This window comes from Microtus pennsylvanicus, chromosome 10 (assembly GCF_037038515.1).
Source record: "Microtus pennsylvanicus isolate mMicPen1 chromosome 10, mMicPen1.hap1, whole genome shotgun sequence".
Taxonomy (NCBI): Eukaryota; Metazoa; Chordata; class Mammalia; order Rodentia; family Cricetidae; genus Microtus; species Microtus pennsylvanicus.
The window spans coordinates 81,671,511-81,691,968 of NC_134588.1; the positions used below are offsets into that span (position 1 = coordinate 81,671,511).

Here is a 20,458-nt window from a genome sequence, read left to right on the forward strand (position 1 = left end):
AATGACTGCTTGCCTTAGACTCAAAGTTCCAGAAAGACAGGTTCCCAGAAAACAGCCTTGACTCAGTGACCCCTAACCAGAAATCCACAGCAGAGACCCTCCACTCGTGACGACGACTAACTGCTTTCTGCTTTGGCTTCTGTAACTTGTTTACAGATACTCACAGATTGTTTTGAGTCACACTGACCACTTGACAGAACAGACCAGATTTTGCTTGCTTGTGTAGATGTTGAAAGTCTTCATGTGCTTTTCACCCTTAATAAACCTTTCCCAATACCCCTCCTTCAGGGCAATCTCAAACTTGGCTCAGAGACTGTCATCCTGCTGGTAGGTAATCAATTTGGACTGAGTGTATGGTCTTTTCCCAGGGGCCAGAAACTCCATAACAATGAAGTATCATGAGATAGTTAAATAGATATTAACGAAAGAAAAAATCAGGATAGTCAAGAAAAGCTTGACTCACGAGTTGACAGCATGTTTATTGTGTAAATCTGTTGCTGGTTTTTCTTTTAGTCTTGGACTGGACACTTAGTTCACAGCTTTAAAAAAGACAACTCAGGCGGAGGCAAATCCACAAACCCTAAACAGTCTCACTCTCCTGAGTGGCTCTCAGGTCTGGGCCGGCTCCCTACCACCACTTCTCAAAGCAAATGTGTTCCTTGGGAACATGGCTGCTCTCCAGTTGCTTAGAGAAAAAGTCCGTCATTGGAGGCGGGCCACAGATATAGAACAGAGTCTCTGCTGAAATGTGGTGTCGTATCTCCTTCTCCGTTATTCTTCCTTCTACCAAAAAAGGAAAACAAAAGAAACACCAATCAGGTTAGGCACATTTGTATCCTGACCTACAACAGATGGGTGGCAGAGGTCACCTGCAGCGCCGTGAGCCTGATCTGCACCATGGTTCACTGTGTGCTGGGTCTCTTCAGGCTTCCCAGGCCTACGCAAGCAAAGCAGACGGCTCATCATCGCCAGTTGCTCTTTAGAGAGAGCCCACAAGCTTACCCGCCTTCGTAGAGATGAAAACTGCCTTCAGCCAAGTAAGTGGCTATTTTATTAAGAAATAAATAAAATCCTTTCAGGACGGTAAGATGGCCCAGCATGTAGAGGCTTCTACCAAGTCTGATGACCTGAGCTAGATCTCTGAGACTCACAGATGGAAAGAGAGAACCAAGCTCCGAATGTTAAATGTTGTCCTCTGATATCCATACAGAACTGCAAACACACACACATACACACACACACTCACAGACACACACATATACACACACACTTAAAATAACTTTAGCAAAGTATGATGGCTCAAACCTTTAATCTCAGCATTTGGAGAGGAGAGGCAGGTGGATCTTCACGAGTTCCAGGCCAGGTAAGGCTACACAGTAAGACCTTATCCCCAAAACAGTAAAACAAACAAAAAGTAAATAAAAAAACTTTAAGGACTCCTTCCAAATAGAGAAACTGAATAATTTAAATAGCCATAGGTGGCAAATGGAACTGATTCATCAAAGCAGGAGTATAATTTATTTGTATATTATAGTCACAATGCCAGGATCTACTAAAAATTGTGAAAAGTACAATTTTAATACAGGCATTAAGAAACCTATCTATACTAAGCAAATCACAAGTAAGTATTTCTATATGAACTGTCTCAATTCCCCTGGAAATGACATTCCCAGCAGGTGACCCCTAACAGTAAAGTATCTGTGCTTAACCAATTGGCCTGTCTATCCAATTACTGCATAGCTAGCCAATCTCTTTAGAGGACTCACCTGTGATGAATGGTTTAAGCTCTGCACTGATTTGCGTCGTCTGTTTTGTAACATGCAAACTGCATGTAATCTTCTCGGGAAATTCATTTACCAAATCGAGGATATTTTTCTGGAATGTCAAAGAAATTGGGTCAAACTATAATTAAAAAAAAAATCAAACCACAGCTGGGTACAACGGTAGAATGCCTTTAATCCCAGCACTTGGCAGCCAGAGATAGGTGGGTCTCTATGAGTTCAAGGGCAGTAGGGTCTACATAGCAAATTTCAGGCCAGTAAGGGCTAATGTCTTAAAACCACCACCATTCCCCTCCTCTTCTTCCTCCTCCACCACCTCCTCTATCTCTGCCTCCTCCTGGTTTTTGAGGAAGTCTCATGTGGTCCACGTTAACCCTGAATTTGCTATGTAGCTGGATTTGGCCAGGAATGCCCAATCTTGCAGCCTCATATGTCCAGGGCTGGGATTACAGGTGTGAGACACCTTGCCTGGCCCTAGTGTTTTTTTCTGTTCCATTAACTTCTAGATTTTAGCCCACTGTGGTGATCTGAATGAGAATGGCCCCAGGCTCAGTTTGAATACTTGGTCCCCAGTTGGTAGAATTGTTTGAGAAGGGTTGGAAGTGTAGCCCTGTTAGATGAGTGTCACTGGGGAGGACTCTGAGGGTTCAAAAGACTCATGCCCTTCCCAGGTAGCCCTCGCTGCCTCCTGCTTGTGTCTCAAGATGTGAGATTTTGGCTCTGCTTCAGCACCAAGTCTGCCTGCCTGCTGCACGATGTTCACGGACTCTAACGCTCTGAAACCAGAACCTCCATGTTAGGTTAACTTGGTCAGAGCGTTATATCACAGTAACAGAAGAATAAGATGCCCACTAAGACTCATCTTACCCTGACACTTAACTGGAAACATGTTTAACTGCCCTGGGTGAAATGGCCTGTTAATTCTCACATGAATTGATTAAGCCTTGACAAGTATTTTATGTGAACCTTTGCAGAGAAATCTGAACCTAAGAAAAAAAATTCCCATTTATATGCATGCCTATTTATTTTTATTGGTTTATATTCATTGTTTAGTGATGGGCATCATAAAGACACTTTCATTGGCGTACACCAAGCACTTCAGCCATATTCACCCCATCCTTCTCCCTTTACTCCCTTTCAATCCCCTAGGCAGTTTCACTTCTTTCTTGTCCTGTTTGCCTGAATGAGTTTTCATTGTTTAATTAGCATACAAAGTAACAGGTTTCATGATAGCATTTTTATACACAGTTTATTTTGATCACCCTACCCACACATACACTCCTCTCCTTCTGTCTTGAGCTCATTTGTGTCCTTAAAGCCTCAATTGTCCCCTTTGCACGTCACCTGCTCTTTATGGACTATACAATTTCCCACACTTGCTTACAGCACCCTGTAAACGTATCTCCCCCTTACCTTAAACAGGAGTTCACTGGTGTTCTTGGCACTGTAGAACAGCTTTATTGCTCCTATCTCATAGCCTCTTCCTCTGTCTGCTTGGTCTCGGTGGAGATCTGCTGAGTGGCGCAGGATGGAAAGCAGGGGGTTAATCCCAACCCCTCCAGCAATCAACACGAGGTTTCGAGGGGCATCTGTGGGCTGAGGGTCAAAGAAGAACTCTCCACCCACTCTGAGCGCCACTTCAGAGTCAAGTGTGCACTGAAGCAAGAAAGAAAAGATCCTTTGGTCCTGTGCAGCTCGAGTCTCAGACCAAGCATCCTGTTTAGGGGAAGCCACAAGGCTGACCCCAGCCTGTATTTCAGTATTTAGGACAATCTGCACAACTTGTTTTCAATTCTCCCAGCGCCTGGGACTTCTAGGGCTTGATTCTACTTGTTTAGCATGTAGGCTGCTCACTATCCCAACTTTGTGACCCACACAACACAGCCATTCTGGTATAAAAAAGGGGGACTTGCTTCAGAGATTTTGCCATTAACTTCACAGGTGAGGAGCTAAGCTAACAAAAGTGGCAATGAACCCAGGCAGGCAGGCACTCTGGGGTATGCACCCCGCACCCCTTCATCAAAGTCCTATTCCATGTTCTGACCCAGGCTGAGAAATGGGCTCCCTCCTCAGATGAGCGCTGCAGGCTTGCACTGGCACTGTGGTACCAGCTGTGACTGCTCACGCCTCCTTCGAGGAGGCTGTTCGTGCTGGGAATTGAACCGGGTCCTCTGGAAGATCAGCCAGTGGTCTTAACCACCGAGCCATCTCTCCAGTCCACTAATTAATCTTGCACTCTCTTCTCCATCACACCCACAATCAAGATGAACCTGAACAATGACTCATCTTACAAATAAACTCAGATAGCTTCGCACAGATCTAAGTGGACCCGAATTTTCCAGAATGTGACAAGTATGTAACTGTACTTGGGTGTGTTCACTGTTCTAGAAGACCACATCCCAGGTGGTGACAGGAGTGTCCTGCTGTCCCCCACGCGGCAAGCCCACACCAGCTGCATCTGCAGACCACATACTGTGGTATAGAAGTCCTCTGACTTCTACCTCATTCTACCTTATACAGAGTGAAGCTTTCACATGTCCAAACTTGAGTGTGGAAATAAATAGTCTTTGATTATCGGTCCCTTTCCTTCCTCTCCTCAGGGGGCAGGGGATTCCTGCTAGCATCGGGTTGTGTATGAAAAGATGTCTGGATTATTGTGGCTCTCAGAGAAGACGCGGTGCTGGGTATGTCTGCCTCTTTGCCTCCCTCTGAAACCAGGATCTGGGAACACAGCCATTTACACAGTGAAACCACAGTTCTGTCTCCCTGTGAGTTCCTGGCACAGACGGACAGAATTTAGTCACATATCACATGCCTTTGGAGGGTCAAAACCTTGGCATCCAGGCCTTGGCTCCTCTCATACCAGGTGAGCAGTGGACACTTCTGAGCAGGGATTTAATTAGAGGTTCAACAACTTAAATGACCAAACTTATCCCTTGAATTCACTAATTAAGTCTCGTATTGGTGAAGAATTGTTAAATGAATGGAAATCCTTCCTCAAGGGGAAGAATACCTAACCTTGACTGTGTTGAATATGTAGGAGTCACAGGCTAGCGAGTGGGCTTTCCTTCTGACGGCAAGGGGGCCGCTGGGTCAGAAGAGTGTACTGTAGCCATGGCTGCACTGGTGACTGCAGTGCTAAACATGCTCCTCCATCTCAAGCCTTAGAAGAATCCCAAATCCGGGAGGCCCTGCCCTTGCTGCAACCCTGTCACTGGCATAGACACTTCTCTCCTGTCATGAGAACCTGGAGCAAAAGAAACTGAGAAATGAGAGAGAAACCTTGTGTGGGACAGTGCCACGTGTCTATCCCCTATGCATTTTTGCTGGTGTTCTGGCCAGATCTGCTACTACTGGCTTCCCTCCTTGCCTTACTTGTAGTTCCCACACATGAGAGTACTCTGCAACCTTTACAAACACAGCAATGAGAATAAAGTTAGCTCTTGCTTTCTGTTCTCTTTTTGTGACTGTCAATGATTTCCAGAAAAAGAATGAAACAGTACTAAGTTTCTGGGTACATTTGGTAAGCAAGAAAACCCTGAAATAGGATGGAGGTTGTGGGTCAATATAAAAGACATACTATGGTATTGGAAGAAGGGGCAACGAAAAGAAAGAAGGGTCAAAAACTAAAGTTCACTTTGTTCCTGATGTCCTAGCGGGTAATGGCAGGAGGTGTACGCAAGCATGGGGGTAAACCTTACGAGACAGTACGAGTTACAAGCAACCGTTAGAACTGGATCCTCTCAGAAGCCCGGATGAAGAGCCTGTGGTGATCAGTGTGGAGCACCAAAGACTCAGCATTAATGACCCCTGAGCACTACTCTGTAACTGCAGGAGATTCCCCTCCAGACAGTAGGCAGAGTCAGTTCCTTCCTTTAGGATGGTCATAGTGAGATTTTTTATGTAACAGGTGATTTTCAAACGTTTGTATAGAATGCTTCCAATCCTTTTAAAACACAGTTCACCAACAAGGTTCTGTTTCTCCACCCTTCCTGGAGAACTCAGTGTGAGTTTGCTCACTGCAAGTTCCCGGTCCTCCCACTGGACGTCTTGCCATTCAGGACCCTATTCTTGCGGGTCTGGGTTACAACTGAACACACATTTAATGGAGGCAGATGGAGATGCTCAGATCTCCAACTTTAAAAGTTAGTTGAGGGGCTAGGAGAAGCTCAGCAGTTTAGAGCACTCGCCACTCTTACAGAGGCCTCAGGTTCCATTCCCAACACCCACATGGTGACCCACAACCATCAGTGACTCTGAGAGAAACAGATACGCACATGGTGTGGAGGCCAAAAAATGCAGGCCCATTTCCACCTCGTCTGCTGGTCAGGTCAGAGAGTTTGGAGATTGACAAGCATATTGCTCCTCCTAGCTCAGGAGACGACTGCTTGGTTCTTTTGAAATTAAGAGAGCTCATTCTAGTAGGTCCATGCCATCCTGCCAGGCGGTCAGGATATGCAAATGTACTTCTGCTCCTTCTTTAGTAACTATGAGGTCACCTCGGGAAGGGTGGTCTTCTTTGCTACATAGACAACAGAATGCTAATGGTTTGATGTCTCAAAGTAATAAAGCCACTGACTGGGTGAGTTATCCTTTGTATTTTGTTAATAAAGTCTATGTTGGGTATAAAAACCATGGAAAAATAAACGCGGGTAGAATTTCAGGATTTCAGTAACTGGAATGCCCTCCCGATACTTTCTATGTTTTCTGTCTTATTATTTCTATGCATCTTCATATTCTTTACTTATATGTCTTCAATTCCCATGCCCCTACTCTGGTAAGAAGTATGTCTGTCGAGGTCAGTCCTCAACAACATGATACACAAATAAGCATGCAGGTAAAATATTCATACCATAAAATTAGATAAATCTAAGAAAAGGTTTTTCTTAAAAGGTCTTTGCTTACCTTCTTGTGAACCCAGATAGCAGGAGGGTGGTCTGTGTATTTCACTGCCAACTCTATTATTCTCTCTCGTTCTAGCAGTTGGGGACTAGAGCAAATTGAAAACCCACCAACGACGGAGACTCCTGGGATAAAGAAATCAACCCTGAAAGAACAGACAAACAAACCATTCCTGTTGTACTAGCTAAGAAGACTGTCAACAGCAGGCAAAAAAAACAAATGGACAAGATTTTAGTTAGACTAAAAAATATAAACTGCTAACTTAATAAAAGATTTGTAACCAACCTTAAACAAAATAAAGAGAATTCTTCAGGAATTTTCTGAAGAACTGTTATGCTAAAAGCTAACTTACATGAACCACATATTACTTAAAAAGACATCAACTATCAAAAATGGCACAAGAAGAAACAGAAAAACCTCATCAGATCTACATAAACTCAAAGGACTGAATTAATAAAACGTCACAAAGGAGAGTTCTGGTGGCATCCCTGGTGAGCTGCACCGCACACTTAAAGTAGAACTGATGCCAATCCTCCAGAAACCACCCCACACAAGAGAACAGACACGTTGGAACTTACTCTAATGAAGCTGCTATCACCCTTATATCAAAGACACTGAAAACTACAGACCCAGTGGTTCTCAACCTTCCTATTGCCGTGGCCCTTTAACACAATTCCTCAGGTTGTGATGATCCCAACCATAAAATTATTTTGTTACTACTTCATAACTGTAATTTTGCTACTGTTATAAATTATAATGTAAATATCTGAGTTTTCTGATGTTCTTAGCAATCCCTGTTAAGGGTCCTGACCCACTGCTATGGACCACTGTCTATTCAAATAAAGAAAAATTCTGAGACTACAAGGTTGGCTTAACATCTGTCCTCATCATTTTTTTTTAAAAAATCATCTTGAGAGCTACGTTCAATGAGAGACTCTTCTCAAATAGATATGCCCAAACTGAAATGACCCAGAATCCTTCTCTTCTAGTGGGGGACAGGTACCCACAGAAGTCCTATCCAGAAGAAAATGTGACACCTCTTATCTTACAGGGAAAGGGAGCCACCACTCACCACTGGCCAGCCTTAAAAGAGAAGTCTTTATCAGCGACAAGCAAACGGAGGCTCTTCACTGATGGAGACTCCTGGGCAATTTCACACACCTTAGCTGTAGCCATGACCTGAATCAGCAAAGAGGTTCGGGGCTTAGAAACACGGAACTGCCCAACAAGGCAAAGCACACACTGCTCTGCTCTGCCCTCTATCAGGTGGTAAACCACATGAACTCTATGAGACCTCTACAACACTATTTTATTCTGAATACAAAAATCATCCTTACAGGTACTGGGTAACTAGTATCCATCGGAGCATTGGGCTAGGTACCCCGAAGAGCACTGTGAGTGGGAAGCCCTCAGCCACCCTGCTCGGCATCTACTATCCCCCTCAGTAGTGGGCCAGGTGAGGCCATAGTTGCTTCTGAGGAAGAAGTCCATAGATGCTAACAGCAGACTTTCATAGAAAGCAGCTAGCACTGTTTAAAGAACAAAGAACCAGTGAGCTGGGTCTGTACTCATGCACTTCCTGCTTTGTGAGCCAGGGACTCACTTTGTAGTTCTGACTGGCCTGGGACTACTTAGGTCAGGTTGGCCTTGAACTCACCCACCTTGCTTGGGCTGTGATTAAGGTGTGTACCACCACGCCTTGCTTGAATGTTTATTTCTTAAATTTTTTCTAATTTATTATATTTTTCCAAAATATAAGCAGTTCATGACCTTAAAGCAAGAGCCCTTTCCTACTGGGAGCTTGGGAAGCACCGTTCTCAATGCACTTTCTGAAAACTTCCAAGCGGAGTGACTTGGGAACTAGTCGTGAAGAGTAATTCGTGCCTTAGCACCTATCAACTGCAAAAACGTCTTTACTTCCTTTATTCCACCTCTGCTCTGCACCTCTCTTTCTCCCCTAAAGCTGGGACACTGTTCGAAGGGTCGAAGACAGACACAGTTCCCCTCAGACTCCTTCTCTGCAATGCCACCTGGGCAGTGGGCAGAAGATCAAATGCAGTCCCTTCAACAGAGGACTCCCAACCAGCCCCGCCAGGAGATGCTCTGGAAACTTCCTGCCCTGATGCTAGCTCACTTTGGCCTTTTTTTCAACCGGACTTCCAGGCCCAACCAACTCTCAATGGGCAGATGACTTTTCACAATGCAGTAGAAAAGTCTCACTACCTCAACATAGCTCCTAAAATTTCCATCCTTTGCTGTAAAATGCCTTGCCTTTCTTTCTTTGCGTTGTAGCTAATCCCTTCTTCTTCCTGTCTTGGAGAATAAGTGGGTGCTTTTCTATGGCAGCCCCAAGGACTATACCTTAAAAAAAAGGGGGGGGGGACAGGGTCTCTCTACACAGCACAGGCTGGCCTGGAACTTGCTATGTCTACCTCAGCGTTATGATTACAGATGTGTGCCACCAGGCAATGTCCTTTCTACATATACTGTTGATCCTAACCCTATCTGTGCCCTATACTGCTCTCTAAGCAGCTACCAGCTAGCCCTTTCTTCACATCTATCCTTTCTTTAGCACCTTCCTGTTCATCAGACATGATATACGATGCCACTGGCTTTATCTTGAGCAGCTTAGAAAGAAACTATGGAAAGAAGAGACACAGCTGCTAACAGAATGAGACTCTGCAGCGAGATGGCCCCCACTGCAATTTGGCAACACCATTGACCACCATGTAACACAGGGCATATGTCCCAGCCACTTTCAACTAGGAACTGAAACCAGTAACACCCCTGCCTCACAGTGCTACTGGGGGCACTGACGTCGCGAATACAAACAAAAGCACTGCTAATGCTGCTGGCTCATAGTAAGTGCATATTGTTTGTTACCTACTTTATTGCATTAATTTATTTTATATCATATATTGCGCTTCATCCATTTATTATTATATATGCCACTGCACAGCACATCCCAGGGGAACTGTGGGCATGGATGACAAGGACCAGTACAACGTGGTGGACTGGAACCACGTATCCATTGTAGCCCATCAATTATTCTATGGGAGCAAACTAGAAAGTCTTTAAAGTATTGCGAAACCTTGCCTTCCATTCCTTCCTCTCCTGAAATGAGTTCCCTTAGCCTACACAATCTTCCTGTCCTTTCTGCTCTTCTGAATCATAGGTAGCCTGGTTTCGGTTTAGCGATGAAATTACTAACAACCTAGACCTTTGAATAAAGTTTGCCAATATCACTCTAATTTATCTACCCATCTCCACATGCCACAAAAAGAGTACACACATGTTTGTGATCAAAACTATTTTTAATTTACAACTGATGGGATTTCACTTTCAAGAAGAAATCATTAACAAGCTTCACATTTATACAGCCAACACTTTTTGTGTGTTGAAAATCTTTTCAGATTTATCAACGGGAAAAGGATAGTTTCCTATATACCTATAAACTTACTCTGCTGAACTCGTTCTACATCTCAAAAAGAAGACAAAGGAATCAGCAATCACCTTTAGCACTGAGGCAACTCTAAAGGAGAACTAAGTTTTCAAAGTAGGGCCTAGCAACATACCTGTATGTTAAAGAGTACCCTGGTATTAACACACACAACTATGGAGGCAATATGCCTGATCACATTTGTGGAAGTGCATACAAACAGGATTTATCTTGCCTCACATGGACTTCTAATACTAAACTAAATATAGCTGACTATTGCGAAACAACTGAAAAAGTAAAGGCAAGTATTCACTGCGTGTTTTTAAGTGGAAACAGGGTTACTCACTGAGGTAAAGGGTGAGGATCCTCGGCACCCTTCAGCTGGCAGGTTAGCTTTCTATAGCCTGAGTATGACTGACAGTCTGCAGGGGAAGGGCAGTGAGCTCGTCCACCTTCCTGTCTCAACTGTCAGTGCTGCTCTGACGAGCTAGGAGGTGCTTCTACAGTGGGGCGAACATGGACTTTGAGACATGATGGCAAAAAAAGAAAAAAAGGTAAGCCATTCGTCATGTGTAGAGGCCCTACAGTTCCCTCTCCTACAGCATGCCCTCAATGTGCCTGTGTGGAGGGCGCCTAGTCCGTCTGTGCCCCCTCACCAAAACAGCCCGTTCACACCAAACTTAGTGGAAAATCTCAATACCGCTCAGCCACTGCTTCCAAATCAGCTATCCTATCCCCTGTTGAGGACATTCCAGGGGAGGAAAATAAAATTTCCCTGATTGTCCCACCATGCCCCAGGGATACAGACCTCCCGTCGGAGGACACTTGCAGTTCTCTCCAAGTGATCAGCTTTCCTTCTGGATTTCATTATGCTTTTTAAAAGAAGGTAAAATTAGATTAGTAAGCATTATCCTCATAACATAACTAGCTTCCCCTGCCAAAAACCATGGCTATCAAAAATGTGATTAATTGTGGATTTTATAAAATAGCAAACCTCTGCCAGTGCTAAAATGCCCACTCATTTCCGATCTGAAGCCAGGATGCTGCCTCTCTTAAAGGACCTCCCAAACCATCAGGAGATCAGGGTTTGAGAATTAACCCAAATGGCAGCAAAGGCCAACAACTCACCTGGTTAGAGTAAGGTGCCGCCAAGTGCTGGCTGTCAATCTCCACGAAGCAGCCTGCATGCAGATGGCTTCCACAGTGCTACGAGTCAACCCAGGAATCAAGACAACATGGGCCATGGCGCTCCTGAACAAATGAAACTGAAATTTCAAATCATTTTCAGAGAAAAGTAGAAAAATGCCAGACTATGTTAGGGGCAGTGGCAAAAGACTGTGGGGGCTGGAGAGATGGCTCAGTGGTTAAGAATACTGGCTATTCTTCCAGAGGACCTGAGTTCAATCCCTAGTGCCCATATGGCAAGTAAGTCCAGTTACAGGGTATCTGATGCCCGCTTCCGACCTTTGCAGGTACCAACACATGGTACACAGACAAATACACAGGCAAAACACCCATACACATAAAATCAAAGTGCCTACCCACACAATGGAAGAAGAAAATCAATTCCTACAAATTATCCTTTGATTTCCATGTGTATCCCCAGTCTCCCCTCACAAATAAAGAATGAAAGAAATGTAATGAAAAATTTAAATAAAATTGCTTAAGGATTTGGAATGAGTATGGCAGAACATGCCTTTAGTCCTAGCACTTGGGAAGCAGAGGCAGGTGGATCTCTGTGTGTTTGAGACCAGTTTGGTCTACATACTGAGTTCCAGGACATACAGGGCTATATAGACCCTGTCTCCAAAACAAAACAAAACAAAACAAAAAAACATGTATTGCTCTTCTAGAAGACCCAATTCCCAGCAACTCTATCACGCGGTTCATATCTACTTGCAACTCCAGGAATCTAACTCCTTTGGCCTCCACACTCACACACACACACACATACACTCACACCACATATAATTCAAAATGAAAATAAGTCTTTTTTGCGGGGGTGGGGCAGATTTTCAAGACAGGATTTCTCTGCGTAGCCCTGGCTGCCCTGGAACTCGCTCTGTAGACTAGGCTGTCCTAGAACCCAGAGAACTGCTTGCCTCTGCCTTCCAAGTGCTGGGATTAAAGGCATATGCCACTACTGCCCAGCTAAAAATAAAGCTTTTAAGAATTATTATTTATAAAAGCTTAAGGTTCACAAATATTTAAAAAAAAATAGATAATACCATTTATAACAGACCAAACTAGGAACTATCCAAAAGAAACAAACAACAGTAGGCAAAGTGTGATATATTCATGCACTATACACAGCATCCATGACAAGGAATACATTTTACTTACATACAGTAATATTCAGTTATAGGCTGCAGGTTCAAATGCATCAAAGTAGCTAGACTCCAAAGAGTCTAGAACAAAAATAACCCAGAATGTTAGAATTCAGTCTTGGAAAGTGTATGGCTGCTGAGTGCCTCAGGAGGTCCACTTTGCAAAATCTTCAAACTGTCCTTGTAGCTAGATACTTTCTGTCTGTATAATACATTTCAATAAAAATGAAATAAAGACTCTCAACACTTTACTCTTGTTTTCTTTTTGGTTTTATGAAATCAGCCCAGGCTGGCCTATGAACTTACTGTGTTCCCTAATCTGGCCTCAAATGTGGACTCCTCCTGCCTTGCACTGGGTACAAGCATGTACCACCACCCTACCACTTTATGTCTTAAAGTCACAAGACGAGTGGGTACGGCACTGATTAAGAGTCAGGCCATTTACTGTGTGGCTCCCATACCACTTTCTTGTGCCATTTAAAAAATACTTCTAGCTGGGCGGTGGTGGTGCAGGCCTTTAATCCCAGCCTTTTGGAGGCAGAGGCAGGTGTATCTCTGTGAGTTCGAGGCCAGCCTGGTCTACAAAAGCGAGTTCCAGGACAAGCTCTAAAGCTACAGAGAAACCCTGTCTCAAAAAAAACCAGAAAAATAAGAAACAAACAAACAAAAAAATTTCTTAGCTTAAGACACCCACATTTTCCATACTATACCATCACATTGGTTGGCTCTCTCCTAGGGGCTCTGAGAACGAAGTGAATAAAACATGTCTCTCCCAAGCATTTTAGAAGGTGCTAATTGATTGATTAGAAATAGCTTAGTGTTACAATATTTAAGCCAACAATGAAGCTTTTGCATTTTTTCATTCAATGAAATTTATTAATGGCCAAGCATGAGTCAGGCACTTGCATAAGCTTTGGCGGGGCAGGTTGGAAGAAAGCTTCTGGGAATTTAGGTTCTAATAGGTAGAGATAAAACTAAATCAATGAATATATCAGGTGGCGATGGAAATGAGAATTTCTCAAAAGCCACAGCCCCCAAAGTAGTCTTCAGACAGATGGCCTTCTTCCTGTCCCAGCCCCCTTCAGCAGTGAGGAACAGCTGTGCTACTGGCTATGTTCTCAGTGAGCAGGAGAGGTGGAAGGCTTCTGCTACCTCATGAACCTCCCTTAAATATGCTAAACCAAAAGCAGTGTGTTAGTCACTGAAAGCAATCAAGCAGAACTTACTTAGAAACCCATGGGATTCTGGGGGTCCTCAGCTGGCTGACACAGTATTTTGGTCCTGGTACGATGCTAAGACCTCTGGATTCAAACCAGCTGGAACAGAGCAATTTTCCATATACCAAAATTCCCACAAAGTTCCTGCAATGGCAGAGACAATAAATGGGTAAGTATAAAGACAGGAAACAGAAAAAGCCCCATCAAGTCTCTCTTGCAAAAGAAAAGACTCATTTAGATTTGACGTGTGAATCCCCGTAGTAGTGTTTACTTGACACACACACAGACCCTGGCTTTGAGCCCCAGCACCAAACTGAAGGGAGGGACTTTCATTGCGATGAGAAGTCCTCACTCTCAACTACTCCCTGCCATCAACCCTTTCATTTCTTTTTATTCCTCATCTGCTGCTTCTTGATATTTCATGGTCTGAGTCCAACTCCTGCAACTTAGGGGACCCACCCCATGAGATACCCTCCACACGGCTGCACCCAACTGTCTGCGGATGTCCTTCCTGTCTGATCTCAGGTAGTTCCCCTTATGGTTCTGCCCAGCTTGAGCTGGTGCTGTGCTGAAGAAAGTAAAATTTTAGTCAACAGCTAGAAAAACAGTTATAAGACACTTAGGATCAAAGTCTCTAACATTAAGTTCATCCTCCGGTGAAAGGTGGACATTGTTCCACTAATATTTTAGACAACAAAGCTAAAAAAATGCTTTTACAATACAGTATACCTTTAATGACTATACTGTTTAAAACAGTCTACTTAGACAGATTCAAGGCGATGCCCATCTAAATCGTAGCAAAATTCTTCAAAGACCTTGAAAGGCGGTGGTGGTGCACGCCTTTAATCCCAGCACTGGGGGGGTGGGGGTGGGCAGAGGCAGGAGGATCTCTGTGAGTTCAAGGCCAGCCTGGTCTACAAGAGCTAGTTCCAGGACAGGCACCAAAAACTACAGAGAAACCCTGTCTCGAAAATCCAAAAAAAAGAATGGTACTCAACTTCATTTGGAAAAGCAAAAAACCCATGATAGCCAAAACAATCCTGTACATCCTGGAGGCATCATAACCCTGACTTCAAACTCTACTACAGAGCTACAGTACTGAAAACAGCCTGGTACTGGCATAAGGAATAGACAGGAGAACCAATGGAACCAAATAGAAGATCCAGATATCAACCCACACATCCTCAAACACCTGATCTTTGATAAAGAAGCAAAATATGCCAAATGGAAAAAAGAAAGCATATTTAACAAATGGTGCTGGCATAACTGGATATCAACATGTAGAAGAATGAAAATAGACCCATATCTATCACCATGCACAAAACTCAAGTCCAAATCAATCAAAGATCTCATCATAAAGGCAGCCACACTGAACCTTATAGAAGAGAAAGTGGGAAGTGCACTTGAACACATTGGCACAGGGAACCATTTCCTAAATAGAACCCCAGCAGCACAGGCACTGAGAGAAAAAATTTATAAATGGGACCTCCTGAAAATGAAAAGCTCGGTAAAGCAAAGGACCCGGTCAACAAGACAAAACGACAACCTACAGAATGGGAAAAGATCTTCACTAACCCCACATCAGACAGAGGTCTGATCTCCAAAATATACAAGGAACTCAAGAAAATGGATACCAAAAGAACACATAATCCAATAAGACCTAAACAGAGAACTCTCAACAGAGGAATCTAAAAGGGCTGAAAGACACTTAACAAAATATTCAGCATCCTTAGTCATCAGAGAAATGCAAATTAAAACAACTCTGAGATTCCATCTTACACCTGTAAGAATGGCCAAAATCAAAACCACTGATGACAACTTATGCTGGAGAGGTTGTGGGGACAAGGGAACACTTCTGCATTGCTGCTGGGAATGCAAGCTGGTACAACCCCTTTGGATGTCAGTGTGGCGATTTCTCAGAAAATTAGGAAACAACCTTCCTCAAGACCCAGTAATACCACTTTTGGGTATATATCCAAAGGATGCTCAATCGTACCACAAGGACATGTGCTCAACTAAGTTCATAGCAGCTTTGTTTGTCATAGCCAGAACCTGGAAACAACCTAAATGCTCCTCGACCGAAGAATGGATAAGGAAAATGTGATACATTTACACAATGGAGTACTACACAGCAGAAAAAATAATGACAGCTTGAATTTTGCAGGAAACATTATTTTGAATGAGGTAACCCAGACACAGAAAGACAATTATCACATATACTTACTCATAGGTGGTTTTTAAACATAAAGCAAAGAAAGCCAGCCTACAAACCACAATCCCAGAGAATTTAGACAACAATGTGAACAATGTTGTAAGAGAGACTTACATAGAACTAATCTACATGGGAAGTAGAAAGTAGAAAAAGGCCGGGCACGCCTTTAATCCCAGCACTCGGGAGGCAGAGGCAGGCGGATCTCTGTGAGTTCGAGACCAGCCTGGTCTACAGAGCTAGTTCCAGGACAGGCTCCAAAGCCACAGAGAAACCCTGTCTCGAAAAACCAAAAAAAAAAAAAAAAAAAAAAAGAAAGTAGAAAAAGACAAGATCTCCTGAGTAAACTGGGATCATGGAGACCTTGTGGGAGGACTGAAGGGGAGAAGGGAGAGGATGGGAGGGGAGCAGAGAAAAATGTAGAGCTCAATAAATATCAATAAAAAAGAATATAAATTGAAAAAGCCAGTCTACTCCACACAGCTGGCAAACTAAAGAAAGTTAATTTTCAAAAGCTGCTCTTTATCAAAGACTAATTTGTTAACAGTACCATGATCAACAGTGCCACCTACTGGCAAATAAAGGCATTTTTATAAAACTGTGCTCAACCTGCCTTCTAAGTTTTATTCTAGTCCTTAGAGTGTGTATGTGTGTGCATGCACACACGTGTGTGTATTTATTTAAGTCAGACTGGCAACCCGGTTCTTTATAAAATTGTGTTCAATTCACCTTCTAAGCTTTATTCTAGTCCTTAAACTAAAGGGTATTTGTGTGTGTGTATTTATCTAAATCACACTGGCAGGCTGGTTCAGTGGGTAAAGGTGCCTGCTGTCAAGCCCTAGGAGCTGAGCACGAGATGGGTACTGCCACAATTAAAGGGATGGGGGATGAATATGACAGGAAATAGGAGCAATGAAATGTGTGGGTGAGGGGTCTTCGTAGAGGCCTCTCGGGGTGAGGACCACTGAGCCCAGAGCAGCACCCAGAGGCAGCTGGGCAGACATGAAGGGGCGAACACTACAGCAGAGATCTTGGCAAGAACAAAGCCTAAGAAGAGCCAGGGCCAGTGTACCTGGAGAACAAGCTGGGAGACAGTGACAGGGAGATGTCTACCTAAGTGTGTCCTGGGTCACAGCAGGCCAATGTAAAGGTATAAACCTCACGAGAAGCAACTGAAGAACGCCAGTCAACCAGAAGAAGGACATGATGTGAGATAAGTGATTAGATTTTTAAGATTGCCTGGGTTGAAGCAGGAAGCTGCCTTAGTCTAAGATTCTGGTAGAGCAGTAGTAGCAGAGCTGGCAGAATGGAGAGTATAGAAAACGTTTGGATATCTGGGCCCTACAACTTCCTGTAGGAACATCCCTGCTGGTTTCCTCTCATTCTGCTTGAACTGGATCATACAGAGCAGTTATTCATTAAGAGTCTGGTTCTAGGATCAGAAGGATCCAACTCGATGCCATGACTTTGCCTTAGCTAATTCTTCAGCCCATAAACCTCATTTCCCAATGCTAAAGATACAGCCTATCTGTACCCTACTGTGTTATTTGAATGGCACAATATGCATAAGCATTTCAGAAACACAGCATCAACTACCATAAATAATCGGCTCATTACTTTCTCTTTTTAAAATAACATATATGCAAATGATTAGTTGAGAAATTACAAAGAAAAGCTAGCTGGCCCCTGGCGGTGTTTTGAATAGCTATGGCCTCCATAAACTCATGTGTTTTGAATAGTTGGTCCATAGGGAGTAGCGCTATTATGAGGTGTGTCCTTGCTGGAGGAAGTGTCACTGTGGGGGAAAACTTTGAGGTCTGATATGCTCAAGCTACATCCAGTGTGGCTCACAACTACACTCGCTGTGGCTCAGCCTCCTTCTGCTGCCAGCAGATCAAGATGTAGAACTCTCAGCTCCTCCAGCACCATGTTTGCCTACATGCCGCCATGCTGATAATGGACTAAATCTCTGAAACTGTAAGCCAGCCTCAATTAAATGTCTTCCTTTATAAGAGTTACCATGGTCATGGTGTCTCTTCACAGCAATAAAACTGTAGCTAAGACACCCCTGTAACTTCAGGTCTTAAGATGACCAAGAAAATTGTTTTGATGGGTCTGAATTGATTTCTAAAAGATCAAGACTTGGGGTGTAGTTAAGTCAGAAGAGCATGTATCTAGCATGCATAAGACCCAAGGTTTGAGTCCCAGTACCAGTAAAAAAAATGTTTTTAACATTTATTTTATTATATAAGTAATTTTATTATTTTATGTGTATGAGTGTTTGCCTACATGTCTTGTGTGTACCATGTGTGTACCTGATGCTTATGGAGGTTAAAGAGGAAGTTGAATCCATTGGGACTGGAGTTACAGACAATTGTGTGCCTCAATGTGGGTACTGGGAATGAAACCCAGGTCCTCTAGCAGAGCAGTGAGTCTATTAACCACTGTGCCAACTGTCCAGCCTCATTTTCTTATTGTTTTTCTGTATATGGGTTTTTTTCCCTGTGTGTACAGCTGTGCACCATTCCTGGTGCCCTCAGAGGCCAGAAAAGGGTGGTGGAGGTCCTGGAACTGGAGCTACAGTTATAAGCTTAAGTGTAGGTGCTGAGAATTTAACCTGGGTCCTCAGGAAGAGGAAGCAGCTAGTGCTCTTAACTGATGAACCATCTTGTTAGTCCTTTGTTTGTTTTTTTAAATAATAGGCCTAACAATTTATACATACTATGAGCCAAATATAGATGCAGCCAATCATGTGTATGCTTGTGTGTGTTCATTCTCCACCGTATTGTTTGAGCTAGTCTCTCCCTGGACCTGGAGTTCACCAACTGGTTGGCCACTGTGCTCCAGAGATCCACCTGTCTCCCTGCCTGGGCCCCTCTTCCCATCGGTGCTGGAGATCCATATACTTTACATGCCAAGCCGTCTCCCGACCCACAACTACATCCATTTCTGCACATTCAAGAATGCTCATAAGAACTAAAGATGGGTTCCAACCGTGATCATCTGAACTAAAAATAGACATTGGAAAGTCAGTTATTTCCTGTGTCCCAGAGGCTACCTGGGAAATATTTGTGTTTATAAAAATACAAGACTGCCACAGAATTTCTCCTTTGCCCAGACAGGCTACAGTTAACCCTCAACAGGCTACAAGTATCTGCTATGTAAGTCTCTAGTTATGAAAAAAAGAAGTGAGATCTTTAAAACAACCTTCCATATACTCATTTAATGCAATGTCTGGATTTTACCTCCCAAAGACTTCTCTGCCGCCGGGCGATGGTGGCGCATGCCTTTAATCCCAGCACTCGGGAGACAGAGGCAGGCGGATCTCTGTGAGTTCGAGACCAGCCTGGTCTACAGAGTTAGTTCCAGGACAGCCTCCAAAGCCACAGAGAAACCCTGTCTTGAAAAAAAAAAAAAAAGACTTCTCTGCCTTTAGAACTTCAAAATGTAGTGTCCTTTCAGTGTGCACAAGGTTGGTAACTTACGCAAACCATATGTACTTAAAAGTTAAGTGTAAGTTACAGAAATGTAGGCTACATAAGCCATACCTGAGTATAGTATAACAATATAAGTATATAGTATAACTATTAATTCCCGCGCAAAACAATATTAGATTTCAATCTTTTCTCAGAAAGGAAGAACTAAAGAATGCATATTTCCAACTCCAAGAGCCCATCAAGTCAGACTCGGGTCCAGGATCTTCTTCTGCCACAGTGGTTTTTCACCACACTGCACTCCTCCAGTGAGACCTGAGTGAGTGAGATCCTAGTAACACAGCAATGCTCCAAAGTCCCTGGTTGGAACCAAAACAGGCCCAGCACTGCTTTCAGGACAGAGGTCGTTCCATTTGCATTTTGCTTCTACCTTCAAGGAAGAGGCTGCATGCTGACAACACTACCAGGAAAACCACTAATTTCTTTTCTTTTCTTTTCTTTTTTAATACCAAGAACTAAAGTTCACATAAATAATTTGTTCCTGGACTTTGGAGACAGCCAGGTCCCTCATTATGCCTCGATATGTAATCTTGGGCAAGATGCCTAGTCTCTGAATCTGGGTTAAAGATAAATAAAATGGGGTTTTCAACCCCAGGATCAATAGAATTACATTTAGCACATTGGGTGACCCGCTAAAATCCCCAATAATTAAAATTGATATTATTATCGCTTCTGCACCTATCACTGTAGTGCATATTGCAAATAAGGCTAGAACTCGTCCCTGTCTTACAGATCTTGGTCCCCTACAACACAGCTCAGGGTGTCTGAAGGTGGCCTGGGTGAGACAGGCAGCGAAGTACCTGCAGGCAGGAACTACAACAGGCCGCTCAAGGTCGCCTGAAACTCAATTCCAGGAGAGCTGTGTGTCAACCACCGTGGAGGGCTGGAGAGGACGCTGCGTGGCTCCTTGCGTCTCAGTGACGAGGCGCGGCCCTCTAATAAGGGCCGCAGCTTCCAGCCAACTCTTGAAAGATTCTCTGAAGTCAGCGATGGAGGACGAGACTCCAGAGGCCCTGAAACTAACTACTGGTTCACGGCCCAGGCCCAAACTCCCCGGGCCCCGGAGTGACGTACCAGCCGCGCGCGAGA

General features: G+C 43.7%; 1 protein-coding gene across 3 annotated transcripts; it reads right to left on the reverse strand.

Annotated features, from left to right (window-relative positions):
• Positions 1 to 459: 459 nt before the first annotated feature.
• Positions 460 to 20,448, reverse strand: Oxnad1 (oxidoreductase NAD binding domain containing 1). 3 transcript variants are annotated; one of them, XM_075988778.1, is made up of 9 exons: positions 20,170 to 20,448; positions 13,676 to 13,810; positions 11,251 to 11,373; positions 10,931 to 10,994; positions 7,756 to 7,862; positions 6,687 to 6,828; positions 3,195 to 3,437; positions 1,767 to 1,875; positions 460 to 783 (listed from the first exon to the last, which is right to left on the reverse strand). In XM_075988778.1, exons 3-9 carry the CDS (start codon positions 11,364 to 11,366, stop codon positions 629 to 631), a joined length of 936 nt encoding a protein of 311 aa, XP_075844893.1. In that variant the 5' UTR covers positions 11,367 to 11,373; positions 13,676 to 13,810; positions 20,170 to 20,448; the 3' UTR covers positions 460 to 628. The 3 variants fall into 3 exon arrangements, with proteins under 3 accessions (XP_075844893.1, XP_075844892.1, XP_075844894.1); XM_075988777.1 differs by having other exon boundaries at positions 11,251 to 11,387; XM_075988779.1 differs by lacking the exons at positions 13,676 to 13,810; positions 20,170 to 20,448 and adding an exon at positions 10,469 to 10,643 and having other exon boundaries at positions 11,251 to 11,325.
• Positions 20,449 to 20,458: the final 10 nt, after the last annotated feature.

Coding starts and splice junctions, on each gene's coding strand:
- Oxnad1 (XM_075988778.1), bottom strand. CDS start 11,366: ATGGCCCATGTTGTCTTGATTCCTGGGTTGACTCGTAGCACTGTGGAA. Junction 7,863..10,930: donor CAAGTGTCCTCCGACGGGAG/GTCTGTATCCCT, acceptor TTGCTGATTCAG/GTCATGGCTACAGCTAAGGT. Junction 3,438..6,686: donor CTATCTGGGTTCACAAGAAG/GTAAGCAAAGAC, acceptor TTCTTGCTTCAG/TGCACACTTGACTCTGAAGT.